The sequence below is a fragment of the Diceros bicornis genome, chromosome 34 (assembly GCF_020826845.1).
Source record: "Diceros bicornis minor isolate mBicDic1 chromosome 34, mDicBic1.mat.cur, whole genome shotgun sequence".
NCBI classification, from domain to species: domain Eukaryota; kingdom Metazoa; phylum Chordata; class Mammalia; order Perissodactyla; family Rhinocerotidae; genus Diceros; species Diceros bicornis.
The window spans coordinates 9,865,812-9,880,642 of record NC_080773.1 but is presented as its reverse complement, the minus strand read 5'-3'; the positions used below and the strand labels follow the sequence as shown (position 1 = coordinate 9,880,642).

At 38.1% G+C, this 14,831-nt stretch overlaps 1 protein-coding gene across 1 annotated transcript; it reads right to left on the bottom strand.

Moving 5' to 3' along the window:
- Positions 1-426: 426 nt before the first annotated feature.
- LOC131397957 (histo-blood group ABO system transferase-like) lies at positions 427-1,494 on the bottom strand. The gene has a single exon (XM_058531052.1). It carries the CDS (start codon positions 1,492-1,494, stop codon positions 427-429), a length of 1,068 nt encoding a protein of 355 aa, XP_058387035.1.
- Positions 1,495-14,831: the final 13,337 nt, after the last annotated feature.

Genomic DNA, 14,831 nt, shown 5'->3' with positions numbered 1-14,831 from the left:
AAGGCAAGAGACTATGTGTCCAGGAGCTGCTTTCCTTGTTGTGGAAAAGATCTCATCTCTGATTCCTGGTTTGTCTTGACAGGCTGAGACCACTCACCTTCTCCATCCTGAAGGGTGTTCGGAGCACACAATGAGAAGCTAAAGGTGGTAGTAACTCAGAAATTGTGCTTGAACCCAGGAATCAGGCCAGCCTAAGTGTGTGAGCTTGGTGTATGGCGGGGGGGAGAGGATGGTACTAGGCTTGCCTAAATTTGGGGAGATGGTGGGAGGCATCAGCAATTTTTCTCAACCAGACAGGAAAAGAAAGTGGAGTTATACCCTTTAAACTGATTTTAGTTTAATGCCGGGAGGAACACTAGGGCTGCCTGGAAATCACCTCTCTCTGAGTCCTTTCTGGAAGGTTGATGAGTCCTGATTCTCTGTTGATTATTTCACAGTCACAAATCTAATCCGCTTTATGTTGGAAGGCAAGCCTACCTGCTGCTGATTCCCGATATTCTCCTGTATCCGCTTATCCCACGTGTACTCAGGGGAGAGGACCTTGGAGGGTTTGTGGTAGAGCAGATATTTGTTCAAGTAGCTCTCCTCATGCCTCACGGCCTCGATGTGATTGTGTTGGTCGACCATCATTGCCTCGTGGCAGGCCTTGGTGAGCCTGTAAACCTCTGGCACTGAGCCCCCAAATAAGGCCCCTATGTAATAAAAGTCCCCCTCATCTTCAGGAATATGTGCTTGTGATCGAGGCCGACGTTCATAGGGGAGGTGGTTCCGACTGAGCCCATAGAAGGCAGGATGGAGGGTGCCGAACAAGGAGGAGAGGATCTCCACGCCCATGTGGTCGCTGAACTTCATGTTCACATCTGCACACACAAGGTAATCCACCTCCTGGTGGAAGCGCTGCTCAGAAAAATTGCTGATCATCTCCATGCGGTGCAGGGAGGTGTTCTGGCTGTGTGCATAGCCCCAGACCTTGAGGATGACGATCTTCCTTCCTTTTTGGAGGCGGATGTGAGGAACATAGGCTGGGCGGTCAGTGAAGATATAGTAGTTCACCTTGTATCCCACCATGAAGTGCATCTCTGCGGTTTCCAGGAACAGCTGCAGGTAGATAATGTATTTGTTTATGGCAAACACGGTTAATCCAATGGTGGCTTTCTGGAGCCGGAACTGCTCATTCAGGATGTTGATATTGAAAGTCTTGTCCCAGATGATGGGAGCCAGCCAAGGGGTCATGACTTGGACATCTTTCCTAGAGGGTCTTAGCACGTTTGGCTGAGGATACACCGTCCTTGGTAATTTTACACCTTGCAGGTGGTGGATTTTTCTAACAATCTTGCCTGCCCCAGCCTGGATGCTTTCCAGCTTCTGGCTTCTCGGGTTCAGGTAACAAGAGCCAAAGAAGGTCAAGGCAAGAGCTATTAAAAGAAGAAAGATCACTCGATGAAGCAAGTAACATTTTGGGTTCTCTGACAATGTCCTTACCAGCTGGGCCATGGCTCCACTTCGACTGTTGCAGCCTGGATCTCCTAGATGCTGTAAGAACGTGCCCCTCCTTGGCCTTCCGCTCACAGTGGCCTCTTCTGGGCAAAGTGAGGCAGAATGTGTGGATTACAAGGTGCTCACGCCCCCTGCTCCTCCTGAGACCCTACCTCCGTGCAAGGGGCATCTGTGAGCTGGGTGTTCTGGGCCACTGAGTTAATAAGTAAGACTCTTGGACCAGCAGAACCTTGATAAATTCAGTTGTGATTTGAGGTCATGTCAAAGTAACCAGGTGGCAGGACTCAGTCAACTGGCCACTAGAACTTCTGGGCTAACATATTAGGGCTCCTGAAACAGGCTCAGGGGACTAGCTCAAGGGAGGCCACTGAGCGGGTCAAGGATTGTGATGAAAGCAGGGCAGGGCAGCAGCCACCAGAGAGCCTGACCAGAAGGTCAGAGGGCTTGTGCTCTGGCCTTCCCTTAACGTTTACTAGCTGTGAGACCTTTAGCCAAGCACTGAGTTTCCTAAAAATCCATAAAGTTGAGAGCAGACTGTTCAGGGTCACATCCAGACAAGCTGATGTGGGCTGTCCTTCAGGAGGCCTGATTTGGGAGCCACGGTGGAAGAGAAGGAAGATCTACAAATCAATGTTTGTTTTGCCTTATTCTCCTAATAATCACTTAAAATCTACTGAGCATTTACCAGGTACATTTGCAGGTACCAGGCCTTACGATACTTGTAAACTTTATGTGTGTTATATTGCTGACCCTCACAACAAGGCTGGGGGATGGATGCTACATAATGGTCATGGTCTAGATGGGGAAGCAAGCTCAGAGAGGTGGGTGACTGGCCCGTGACCACATGGCTAGGTGGTAAGTGCTGAAGCCAGCTAAGCAGCCAGACTCCAGGACTGGGCTCTTGGCTACCCTGTATCCTGACCCTCTGCCTCACTTGGGTATTCGTTGTGGTTTCCTGTCTCTGGGCTCTTTTCCCTGTCAGCTTTCTTTGGTTCTCTCCCTTAAGCTTCCCATGTCAGTTGACCCTAGGCAGAGCCCTCAGGATGGGGATGGGAGCCTGATCCAGTGCCATTTTTGACCCAGGGCATATCATATTGCCAGCACATATGCCTCCCTCTGCAGTCCTAGGCAGTTCCAACCGTATGTCTCCCGGAAAATAAAGCCTCTGGCACAGACTCCTTCTGGTCCGCTGTGGGACCAACAGTGGATATAAATGAGTCCCATGGTGGGTAGGGAGCACCTGCTATGTGCAACCTGAAGCTGGCTGGTGCTGTTGTGCTGCTCTGTGACACCTTGTTTCTGCCCTCCCACAGAAGTAGGTGGCTGGAGACATGGTTTTTCCAGGCTTTCTGAGACTTTCTCAGGGTAGTTCTGAGCATGTTAGGAGGAAGAGATGAGTGAGTTCTGATGAGTGTCTTTTAAGGGACTGACACCTTGCTTTTATGGTCCAGATAGTGACATTTGCCCAGTTGTGCATAAGAATGTTAGCATATTGGGCACCTGTGGTCAGTAATGCTAATATAGTGGCAAAAGATCAAGACAACTCTGTGATATTGCAAATGCCAGAAAACTGAGGAGATACTTTGATGAGAAAATGACACCAGAGGATAAGGAGCATATGCTTGATGTGCTTGTGGGTCTAGCTGTGTGTTTGTGTGTGACTTGGTGCCTCTCTGGGGAATCTGCTCAACCGAGGGCAGTAGAGGAGGGAACCCATTGCTTTGCTCACCGTGGCACTTCCCTGGGAATCTTGAAGGTTAAAGAACCTTACAGAATGAAGAGGTAGAAAGGATGGGGCAGACACCGGTGGTGTGGGGAAGGACCAGAAAGAGAGACTCCGTGTAGCCTTTAATCACTTGGGCAGGCCCTGACTGTTCAGATGTGCCAGGCCAGTAGTCTGAGAACCTCCAGGCTCTCCTGTCTCCATGGCACCACCTGGCCTGTGCATCAGGCCCCGGGCTCTGGCCTCCCTGATGGCCAGTATCTCCAACACAGGTTCTTAGATCCTTTTCAAACCATTACCACTGGTCACTTCCATTGTACAAACACCTGTTCCTTTATCCTAGCACCCTAAATCCTTTACTCCATGCCTCCCTAAAACTCGCATTTTTCCTCTTTCTTTAGAATCCAGGAGATTATTCTATGAGTTACATGGCAGGAGAGGAGGCATTTTCCAAAAGGGTCCCCTGCTGTAGGTAGAGAGGTTTTCTTTTATCTTTTATTTATCCAGGGACCATGCACTGTAGATGCCCAAACTGTCCTGCCAATGTGTTTTTGTGGCACCCTCCTAACCTCAACCCATGGAAATCCTTGGGATTCTAGGCAAAAGGATGCACTAGGCAATTGCTCAGGGCCTGGAAGCCAAGCAAAGAGAGGACATGTAAACAAACTCTGGATGCTTCCCATTATAGAGGCAACAGGATTGAGATATGTCCCTCCTAGATCCAGTACACAGCTATATACAGTACTCATGCCAATTCTTGTGATGCAGGTTTTCATTGGCAAATACAGTACTCGGATGTGGAAGATTCTCTTCAATACCTTTTTTTTTTCAGGGTAGAAAAGAAGGATAAACTTATATTCAACAGAATTCCTCTTGAGGTCATTTGAGAGATGCCCCCAAATCCTCCATCCTTACTCAAAAATAGTTCCCCAATTACTCCCTGATGCATAAAAAGCAAAGTTTATGTCTTCACTTTTGGTCATGTGGATAAGTTTTCTGTTATTGTGCAAACATTCAGATATGGGAGACACTTGAGGCCTCAGTCATCATTTTACTTATTGTAATAAAATATTCATAACATAAAATTTACATTTTAACCATTTTTAAGAGACAATTCATTGCCATTAAGTGCATTAACATTGTTGTGCAACCATCACCACCTTCCATCTCCAGAACTTTTTTCATCTTCCTCTGTCCCCAGCCTCTGACAACCCCCATTCTACTCTCTGTCTTTATGAATTGACTACTCTAGGTACCTCATATAAGTGGAATAATGCAGTGTTTGTCCTTTTATCACAACATTTCATGTAGCATAATGTCTTCAAGTTTCATCCACGTTGAAATGTGTCAAAATTTTCTTCCATTTTAAAGCTGAATAATATTCCATTGTATGTAAATACCACATTTTGTTTATCTATTCATCCTTTGATGTACACTTGGGTTGCTTGCACCTTTTGGCTATTGTGAATAATGCTACTATGAACATGGATGTACAAATAACTGTTCAAGTCCCTGCTTTCACTTCTTTTGGGTAAATACCCAGAAGTGGAATTGCTGGATCATATAGTAATTATATTTATTAGTTTTTGAGGAGCTGCCACACTGTTTTCCGTAGTGGCTACACCATTTTACATTCCCACCAGCAATGTGCAAGAATGTTAGTTCTCCACATCCTTGCCAAAATTTTTTATTTTCTAATCTTTGATAACAGCTGTCCTAATGGGAGTGGAGTGGTATTTCATTGTGCTTTTGATTGCAATTCCCTGATGAATAGTGATGTTGAGCATCTTTTCATGTGCTTATTGGCCACTTGTATATCTTCTTTGGAGGAATGTCTATTTAGGTCCTTTGCCTATTTTTTAATCAGATTTTTTTGTTGTTGTTGTTGACTTATAAGAGTTCTTTATATATTTTGGATATTAACCCTTTAACAGATAAATGATTGTAAATATTTTCACCCATTCCATGGGTTGCCTTTCAGTCTGTTGATAGTGTTCTTTGATGCACCAAAATTTTTAATTTTGATGAAGTCCAATTAATCTATTTTTTTCTTGCTTGTGCTTTGGGTCTCATTCCCAAGAAATCATTGACAAATCTATGTTCAATGTTGTGAAGCTTTTCCCTCGTGTTTTCTTCTAGGAGTTAAATAGTTTTAGCTTTGATGTTTAGTTCTTTGAGTCATTTTGAGTTAATTTTAGTATATGGTGAAAGGTAAGGTTCAATTTGATTCTTTTGCATGTGGATATCCAGTTTCCCAGAACCATTTGCTAAAAAGAGTATTATTTCCCCCATTGAATGGTCTTGATACCCTAGTCAAAAATCATTTGTCCATACATGCAAGGATTTATTTCTGGGTTCTCTATTCTACTCCATTAGTCTATATGTTTGTCTTTACATGAGTACCACAGTGTTTGGATCACTGTAGCTTTGTAGTAAGTTTTGCAGTAGGGAAATGGAAGATCTCTAACTTGCTTCTTTGTCTCAAGGTTGTTTTGACTATTTGGGGTCTGTTGAGAGTCCGTATGAATTTTAGGATAAATTTTTCTTTTTTTTTTTTTTTTCTTTTCCCCCAAAGCCCCAGTAGATTGTTGTATGTCATAGCTGCACATCCTTCCAGTTGCTGTATGTGGGACGCAGCCCCAGCATGGCCAGAGAAGCGGTGCGTCGGTGCACGCCCGGGATCTGAACCCGGGCCGCCAGCAGCGGAGCGCGCGCACTTAACCGCCAAGCCACGGGGCCGGCCCCGAGGATAAATTTTTCTATTTCTGCAAAAAGAAATGTTGGAATTTTGATGTGTATTGCATTGAATATGTACATTGCTTTGTGTACTATTAATAACCTAACAGTGTTGTCTTCCAATCCATCAACAAGGGGTGTTTTTCCATTTATTTGTGTTTTCTTTAATTTCTTTCAGCAATGCTTTGTACTTTTCAGTCTACAAGTCTTTCGCATCCTTCATTATCTATTGCTAATATTGTATTCTTTTGATGATATTGTAAATATAATTATTTTCTTAATGACTTTTTTCAGTTTGTACATTTTTAGTGTATAGAAACAACCTACTATTTTATGTCAATTTTGTATCTTGCAACATTGCTGAATTTGTTTACTAGTTCTAACAGAATTTTTAAAATTGAATTAACATTAGATAGTAGTTCTTTCCTACCCACCCCCAGTTATTTTTTAAGCCTTTTTTAAGATCAGTTTTAAGTTCACAACAAAATTGAGAGGAAGGTGGAAATTTCCCACATATCCCCTACCCGACACATACATAGCCTCCTCCATTGTCAACATCCCACACCAGAGTGGTATTTTGTAACAATTAATGAACCTACGTTGACACATCATAATCAACCAAAATCTATAATTAATTTACTTCGGGGTTCACTCTTGGTGTTGGACATTCTGTGAGTTTGGACAAATAAGTAAGACATGTATACATCATTATATTATCATACAGAGTATTTAACTGTTCTAAAAGTCCTCTGTGCTCTGCCTATTCATCTCTGCCCACAACCCCTGGAAACCACCTATCATTTTACTGTCTCCATAGTTTTGCCTTTTCCTGAATATCATAAAGTTGGAACCATACAGTATGCAGCCTTTTCTTTTTTTTATTGTGAAAACTTATTGCGTTTCTTTTTCTTCTCTTTTTTTCCAACTTTATTGAGATATAATTGACATATAACACTGTGTAAGTTTAAGGTGTGCAACCTGTTGATTTGATACACTTATATAATGCAAAATGATTACCACCATAGTGTTAGCTAAAACGTCCAACTCATCACATAAATTACCATTTCTTTTTTTTGAGGTGAGAACATTTAAGATCTATCCTAGCAACTTTCAAGTATATAATACAGTATATAATGAACTATAATCACCATGCTTTACATTAGATCCCCAGAACTTAGTTATCTTATAAGTGAAAGTTTATACTCTTTGACCAACATCTCCCCATTTCCCCCCCTCCCAAACCCCTGGAAAACCACCCTTCTAGTCTCTGTTTCCGTGAGTTTGGCTCTTTTAAATTCTACATATAGGTGATATCATATAGCATTTGTCTTTCTCTGTCTAACTTATTAGCATAATGCCCTCAGGGCCCATCCATGTTGCCACAAGTGGCAGGATTTCTTATTTCTCATGGCTTAGTAACATTCCTTTGTGTATATATATACACAATATCTTCTTTATCCATTCATCTGTTGATGGACACTTAGGTTGTTTCCATATCTTGGGTATTGTGAATAATGCTGCAGTGCCCTTGAGAGTAGAGATATCTCTTTGAGATCCTATTTTTGTTTCCTTTGAATATATACCCAGAAGTGGTATTGCTGGATCATATGGTAGTTCTATTTAGTTTTTTGAGAAATCTCCATACTGCTTTCCACAGTGGCTACACCAATTTAAATACCCACCAACAGTGCACAAGGTTTCCGTTTTCTCTGCATCCTCACCAACGCTTGTTATTTCTTGTCTTTTTGATGATAGCCATTCTAACAGGTATGAGGTGATATCTTATTGTGGTTTTGATTTGAATTTTCCTGATTATTAGTGATGTTGAGCACCTTTTCATGTACCTGTTGACCATTTTTATGTCTTTGGAAAAATGTCTATTCAGATCTACCCATTTTTAAATCAGATTGCTTGTTTTTTTTGCTATTGAGTTGTATGAATTCTTTATATATTTTGGATATTAACCCCTTGTCAGATATATGGTTTGTAAATATTTTCTCCCATTTAGTAGGTTGACTTTTAGTTTTGTTGATGGTTTCTTTTGCTGTGCAGAAACTTTGTAGTTTGAGGTAGTCCCACTTGTTTATTTTTTGCTTTTGTTGCCTTTGCTGTTGGTGTCAAATACAAAAATCATTGCCAAAACTGATGTCAAGGAGTTTACCCCCTATGTTTTCTTCTAGAATTTTTATGGTTTCAGGTTTTATATTCAAGTCTTTAATCCATTTGAGTTGATTTTTGTGTGTGGTGTAACATAGGGGTTCACTTTCATTCTTTTGTATGTGGTTTTTCGCTTTTCCCAGTACCATTTATTAAGGAGACTATCCTTTCTCCATTATATAATCTTGGCTCCTTTGTTGTAAATTAATTGACCAGATACATGTGGATTTATTTCTGGGCTCTCTGTTCCGTTCCGTTGGTCTGTGTGTCTGCTTTTATACCAATACCATACTGTTTTAATTACTGTAGCTTTGTAGTATAATTTGAAATGAGGAAGTGTGATGCCTCCAGCTTTGTTCTTCTTTCTCAAGATTGTTTTGGCTATTTGGGGTCTTTTGTGATTTCATACAGATTTTAGGATTGTTTATGCTATTTCTGTGAAAAATGCCACTGGAATTTTGATTGGAATTGTATTGAACTAGTAGATCACTTTGGATGATATGGACATTTTTACAATATTAATTCTTTGAGTCCATGAACATGGAATAGCTTTCCATTTATTTGTGTCTTCTTCAGTTCTTTCATCAATGTCTTATAGTTTTCAGTATATACAGCTTTCACCTCCTTTATTTATTTATTCCTAAGTATTTAATTCTTTTTGATGCTATTATAAATGGGATTGTTTTCTTAATTTCCCTCTTTGGATAGTTTGTTGTTAGTATATAGAAGTGCAACTGATTTTTATATATTTATTTTGTATCCTGAAACTTTACTGAATTCATTTATTAGTTCTAACAGTTTTTTTGGTGGAGTTTTTAGGGTTTTCTATGTATAACATCATGTCATCTGCAAATAGAGACAATTTTGCTTCTTTATTTGTGATTTGGATGCCTTTTATTTCTATTTCTTGTCTAATTACTCTAGCTAGGACTTCCAGTACTACCTTGAATAAAGTAGAGAGAATGGGCATCCTTGTCTTGTTCCTGATCTTACAGGAGAAGCTTTCAGTTCCATTAGGTGCATTGTTATATACACAATGGAATACTACTCAGCCATAAGAAACGATGAAATCCAGCCATTTGTGACAACATGGATGGACATTGAGGGTATTATGCAAAGTGAAATAAGTCAGAGGGAGAAGGTCAAATACCGTATGATCTCACTCATTAAGTAGTAGATAATAACAACAACAAACAAACACATAAAGACAGAGATTGGATTGGTGGTTACCAGAGGGGAAGAGGGGAGGGAGGAGGGCGAAAGGGATAATTCGGCACATGTGTGTGGTGATGGGTTGTAATTAGTATTTGGGTGGTGAACATGATGTAATCTATGCAGAAATAGAAGTATAATGATGTCCACCTGAAATTTATACACTGTTATAAACCAATGTTACTGCAATAAACAAAAAAATAAAATAAAAAAGCTTTCAGCTTTTCACTCTTCAATGTAATGTTAGTTGTGGGCTTGTTATATATAGCCTTTATTATGCTGAGGTACGGTACCTCTATACCCAGTTTGTTGAGAATTTTTTTTAATGAATGGATGTTGAATTTTATCAAATGCTTTTTCTACTATTGAAAATGATCAAATCTATTGAAATGATCATATGATTTTCATCCTTTATTTTGTTAGTGTGGTGTATCACATTGATTGATTTGTGGATGTTGAACCATTCTTGCATCCCTGGAATAAATCCTACTTGATCATGGTGTATGATCCTTTTAATGTACTGTTGAATTTGGTTTCCTAATATTTTGTTGAGGGTTTTTGAATCATGTTCATCAGGGATATTGACCTGTAATTTTCTTTTCTTATAGTGTCCTCATCTGGTTTTGGTATCAGGGTAATGCTGGCCTTGTAAAATAAATTTGGAAGTATCCTCTCCTCTCCTGCTTTATGGAAGAGTTTGAGAAGGACTGGTATTAATTCTTCTTTAAACATTTGGTAGAATTCACCAGTAGATCCATCTGTTCCTGGAGTGTTGTTTGTTGGGAGGTTTTTTATTACTGATTCAAGCTCCTTACTCATGATTGGTCTGTTCAGATTTTCTGTTTCTTCCTGATTCATTCTTGGTAGGTTTTATGTTTCTAGGAGTTTATCCATTTTTCTAGGTTGTCCAGTTCGTTGGTGTATCCTCTTTCGTTTCTGATTTTATTTGTTTGAGCCCTGTCTTTTTTTTTCTTGGTGAGTCTAGCTAAAGGTTTGTCTATTTTGTTTATCTTTTCAAAAAACCAGCTCTTAGTTTCACTGATCTTTTCTATTATCTATTTAGTGTCTATCTCATTTATTTCTGCTCTGATCTTTGTTATTTCCTTCCTTCTCTTAACTTTGGGCATAGTTCTTTTTCTAATTTCTTGAGGTGTAAAATGAGGTTGTTGATTTGAGATCTTTCTTTTTTCTTAATTTAGGCATTTATCACTGTAAACTTTTCTCTTAGAACTGCTTTTGCTGCATCATATAAGTTTTGGTATGTTGTATTTCCATTTCCATTTTTTCTCAAGATGTTTTTTGATTTCTCTTTTGATTTCTGCTTTGACCCATTGGTTGTTCAAGAGCATGTTATTTAATCTCCACATATTTGGGAATTTTCTGGTTTTATTCTTGTAATTTATTTCTAATTTCATACATTATGGTCAGAAAAGATGCTCGATATGATTTCAATCTTCTTAAAGTTATTAAAATTTATTTTGTGGCCTAATGCATGATCTATCCTGGAGAATGTTCCATGCACACTTGAGAAGAGTGTGTATTCTGTTGCTTTTGCATGGAATGTCTTGTAAATGTCTCTTAAGTCCATCTGTTCTAACATATAGTTTAAGTTCAATGTTTTACTCTTGATTTTCTGTCTGGATGATCTCAGTATGCAGCTTTTTCAACTTGGCTTATTTCATATAGTAATATGCATTTAAGGTTTCTCTGTGTTATTTCTTGCCTTGATGACTCATTTCCCTTTAGTGCTGAATAATATTCCATTGTCCTGATTTATAACAGTTTATTTATCCATTCACTTACTAAGGTCATCTTAGTTGCTTCCAGGTTTTGGCAATTATTGAAAAAAGCTTCTGTAAACATCCATGTGCAGATTTTGGTGTGGACATGAGTTTTCAGCTCCTTTCAGTAAGTACTAAGGAGTGCGATTGCTGGATTGTCTGGTAAGAGTATGTTTAGTTTTGTAAGAAACCATCAAACTGTCTTCCAAAGTGGCTGTACCGTTTTGCATTCCCACCAGCAATAAACAAGAGTTCTGGTTGCTCCACATCCTTGCCAACATTTGGTCTTGTCAGAGTTTTGGAGTTTTATAGTTTTGCATTTTATATTTGGGTCAATGATCACTTTTGAGTTAATTTTTTGAAGGGTGTAAAGTCTGTGTCAAGATTCACTTTTTTGCATGTGTATGTCCAGTTGTCCCAACAGCAATTGTAGAAAAGACTATCTTTTCTCCATTGAGTTGCCTTTGTTCCTTTGTCAAAGGTCGGATGACTATATTTATGTGGGTCTATTTCTGGCCTCTCTATTCTGTTCCTCTGATCTATTTTTCTGTTCTTTCACCAATACCACACTGTCTTGATTGTATAGCTTAATAGTACATCTTGAAGTCGGGTGGTGTCAGTCCTTCGACTTTGTACTTCTTCAATATTATGTTAGCTACTCTGGGTTTTTTGCCTCTCCATATAAACTTTAGAATCAGTTTGTCAATATCCACAAAATAACTTACTGGGATTTTGATTGCAATTGCATTGAATCTATAGATTAAGTTGAGAAGAACTGACATGTTGACAATATTGAGTCTTCCTATCCATAAACATGGAATATTTATCCATTTATGTAGTCTTTCTTTGATTTCATTCATCTGAGTTTTATAGTTTTCCTCATATAGATTTCTACGTGTTTTGTAAGGTTTATACCTAAGTATTTCATTTTTTTGGTGCTAATATAAATAGTATTATGTTTTTAATTTCAAATTCCACTTGTTCATTTCTGTTATATAGGAAATCTATTGACTCTTGTATATTAACCTTGTATCCTGCAACCTTATCACAATTGCTTATTACTTCCAGGAGTTTTTTGATGATTCTTTCAGAGTTTCTATATAGATTATCATGTCATCTGTGAACAAAGACAGTTTTGTATCTTCCTAATCTGTGTATCTTTTATTTCCTTTTGTTGTGTTCTGGCATTAACTAGTACTTTCAGTGTGATACTGAAAAGGAGTGGTGAGAATGGACATCCTTGCCTTGTTCCTGATCTTAGTGGGAGAGCTTCAATTTTCTCACCATTAAGTATGGTGTTAACTGTAGGCTTTTTGTAGATATTCTTTATCAAGTTGAGGAGGTTTTCCTCTATTCCTAGTTTACTGAGAGTTTTTATTATGAATGGGTGTTGGAGTTTTTCAAATGTTTTTCTTCATCTATTGACATAATCATGTGATTTTTCTTTCAGAGCCTGTTGATATGATGAATTCTATTAATTTTTAAGACTGTAGTATTTTTTAGAAGTTTTAGGTTTACAACAGAATTGAGATGGAGAGACAGAGATAGCCCTTAACTCCCCTGTCCCCACACATGCATAGCCTCCCCCATTATCAACATCACTCACCAGAATGGTACTTTTTTTTTTTTTTTTTACCAAGGTTGAACCTATATTGACACATCATAATCAACCAAAGTCCATAGTTTACCTTAGGGTTTACTCTTAGTGTTGTATATTCTATGAGTTTGGACAAATGCATAATGACATATATACATCATTATAATATCATACAGAGTATTTTCACTGCCCTAAAAATCTTCTGTGCTCTTCCTATTTCTCTCTTTGCCCCATTGGAAACCACCGATCTTTTTAATGTCTTCATAATTTTTCCTACATTAATTGATTTTTGCATGTTGTACCAGCCTTCCAGCCTAGGATAAATTCCACTTGGCCATGGTTATAAATTTTTTATTATATTGTTAGATTCAATTTGCTGTTATTTTGTTGGTGATTTTTGCATCTATGTTCATGAGAGATATTGGTTTGTAGTTTTCTTTTCTTGTAATGTCTTTGTCTAATATTAGTATTAGGGTAATGCTGTTCTCATAAAATGAGTTAGGAAGTATTCCCTCTGCTTCTATCCTCTGAAAGAGATTGTAGAGAATCGGTATAATTTCTTCCTTAAATATTTGGTAGAATTCACCAGTAAATACATTTGGGCTGGTGCGTTCTGTTTTGGAAGGTTATTAATTATTGATTCAATGTTTTAATGGATATAGGTCTATTCAGATTGTCTATTTCTTCTTGTGTGAGTTTTGGCAAGTTGTGTCTTTCAAGGAATTGGTCTGTTTTATCTAGCTTATCAGTTCGTGAGCATAGAGTTATTCATATTATTATTTTATTATTTTAATTACCATGAGATCTTAATGATGTCTCCTCTTTCATTTCTGATATTAGTAACTTGTGACCTCTCTCTTTTTTTCTTAGCTTGGCTAGAGGCTTATCAATTTTGTGATCTTTCCAGAAAACCAGCTTTTGGTTTTGTTGATTTTCTATATTGATTTCCTGTTTCCAATTTCATAGATTTATGCTCTAATTTTTATTATTTTTCTTTCGCTTACTTTGATTTTAATTTGCTCTTATCTTACTGGTTCCTAAGGTGGAAACTTAGATTTTATATTTTAGATCTTTCTTCTTTTCTAGTAAATGCATTCATGCTATAAATTTCCCTCTGAGCATTGCTTTCACTGCATCCCAGAAATTTTGATAAGTTGTGTTTTTATTTTCATTCAGTTTAAAATATTTTTTTATTTTTATTGAGATTTTCTCTTTGACTTATGTTATTTCAAAGTGTTTGTATAATCTCCATGTATTTGGAGATTTTCCAATTATCATTCTGTTACTCATTCCTAGTTTAATTCCACTGTGGTCTGAGAGAAGACATACGATTTCTGTTCTTTTACATTTGTAAGGTGTGTTTTATGGCCCAGATGGTCTATTGTGAATGTTCCATGTGAGCTTGAGAAGAATGTGCATTCTGCTGCTGTTGGATGAAGTAGTCTATAGATGTTGATTATATCTAGTTGACTGATGGTATTGTTAAGTTCAACTGTGTCCTTATGGATTTTCTGCTTGCTGGATCTGTCCATTTCTGATAGAGGGATGTTGAAGTCTCCAACTGTGACAGTGGGTTCATCTATTTCTCTTCACAGTTTTATTAGTTTTTGCCTCACATATTTTGACATGCTGTTGTTAGGTGTATACACATTAAAGATTGTTATGTCTTCTTGGAAAATTGACTCCTTTACCCTCATATAATGCTCTCTTTTATCCCTGATAACTTTCCTTGTTTTGAAGTCTGCTGTGTCTGAAATTAATATAGCTACTCCTGATTTATTTTGATTAGTGTTAGCATGGTATATTTTCTCCATCCATTTACTTTTAATCTAAATGTGTCTATATATTTTAAGTGGGTTTCTTGTAGAGGACATATGCTTGGGTCTTGGTTTTAGTTCTACTTTGACAATCTCTTTTTTTAATTGCGGTATAATTGACATGTGACATTGTGTCAGTTTCAGGTGTACAATGTAATGATTTGATATTTGTATATATTGCAAAATGATCACCACAATAAGTTTAGTTAACATCCATCAACATACATAGTTACCAAAAAAATTGTTTTCAAGCCAGCCCAGATGGCCTAGGGGTTAAACTTCAGCGCTCACTGCTTTGGCAGCCCAGATTT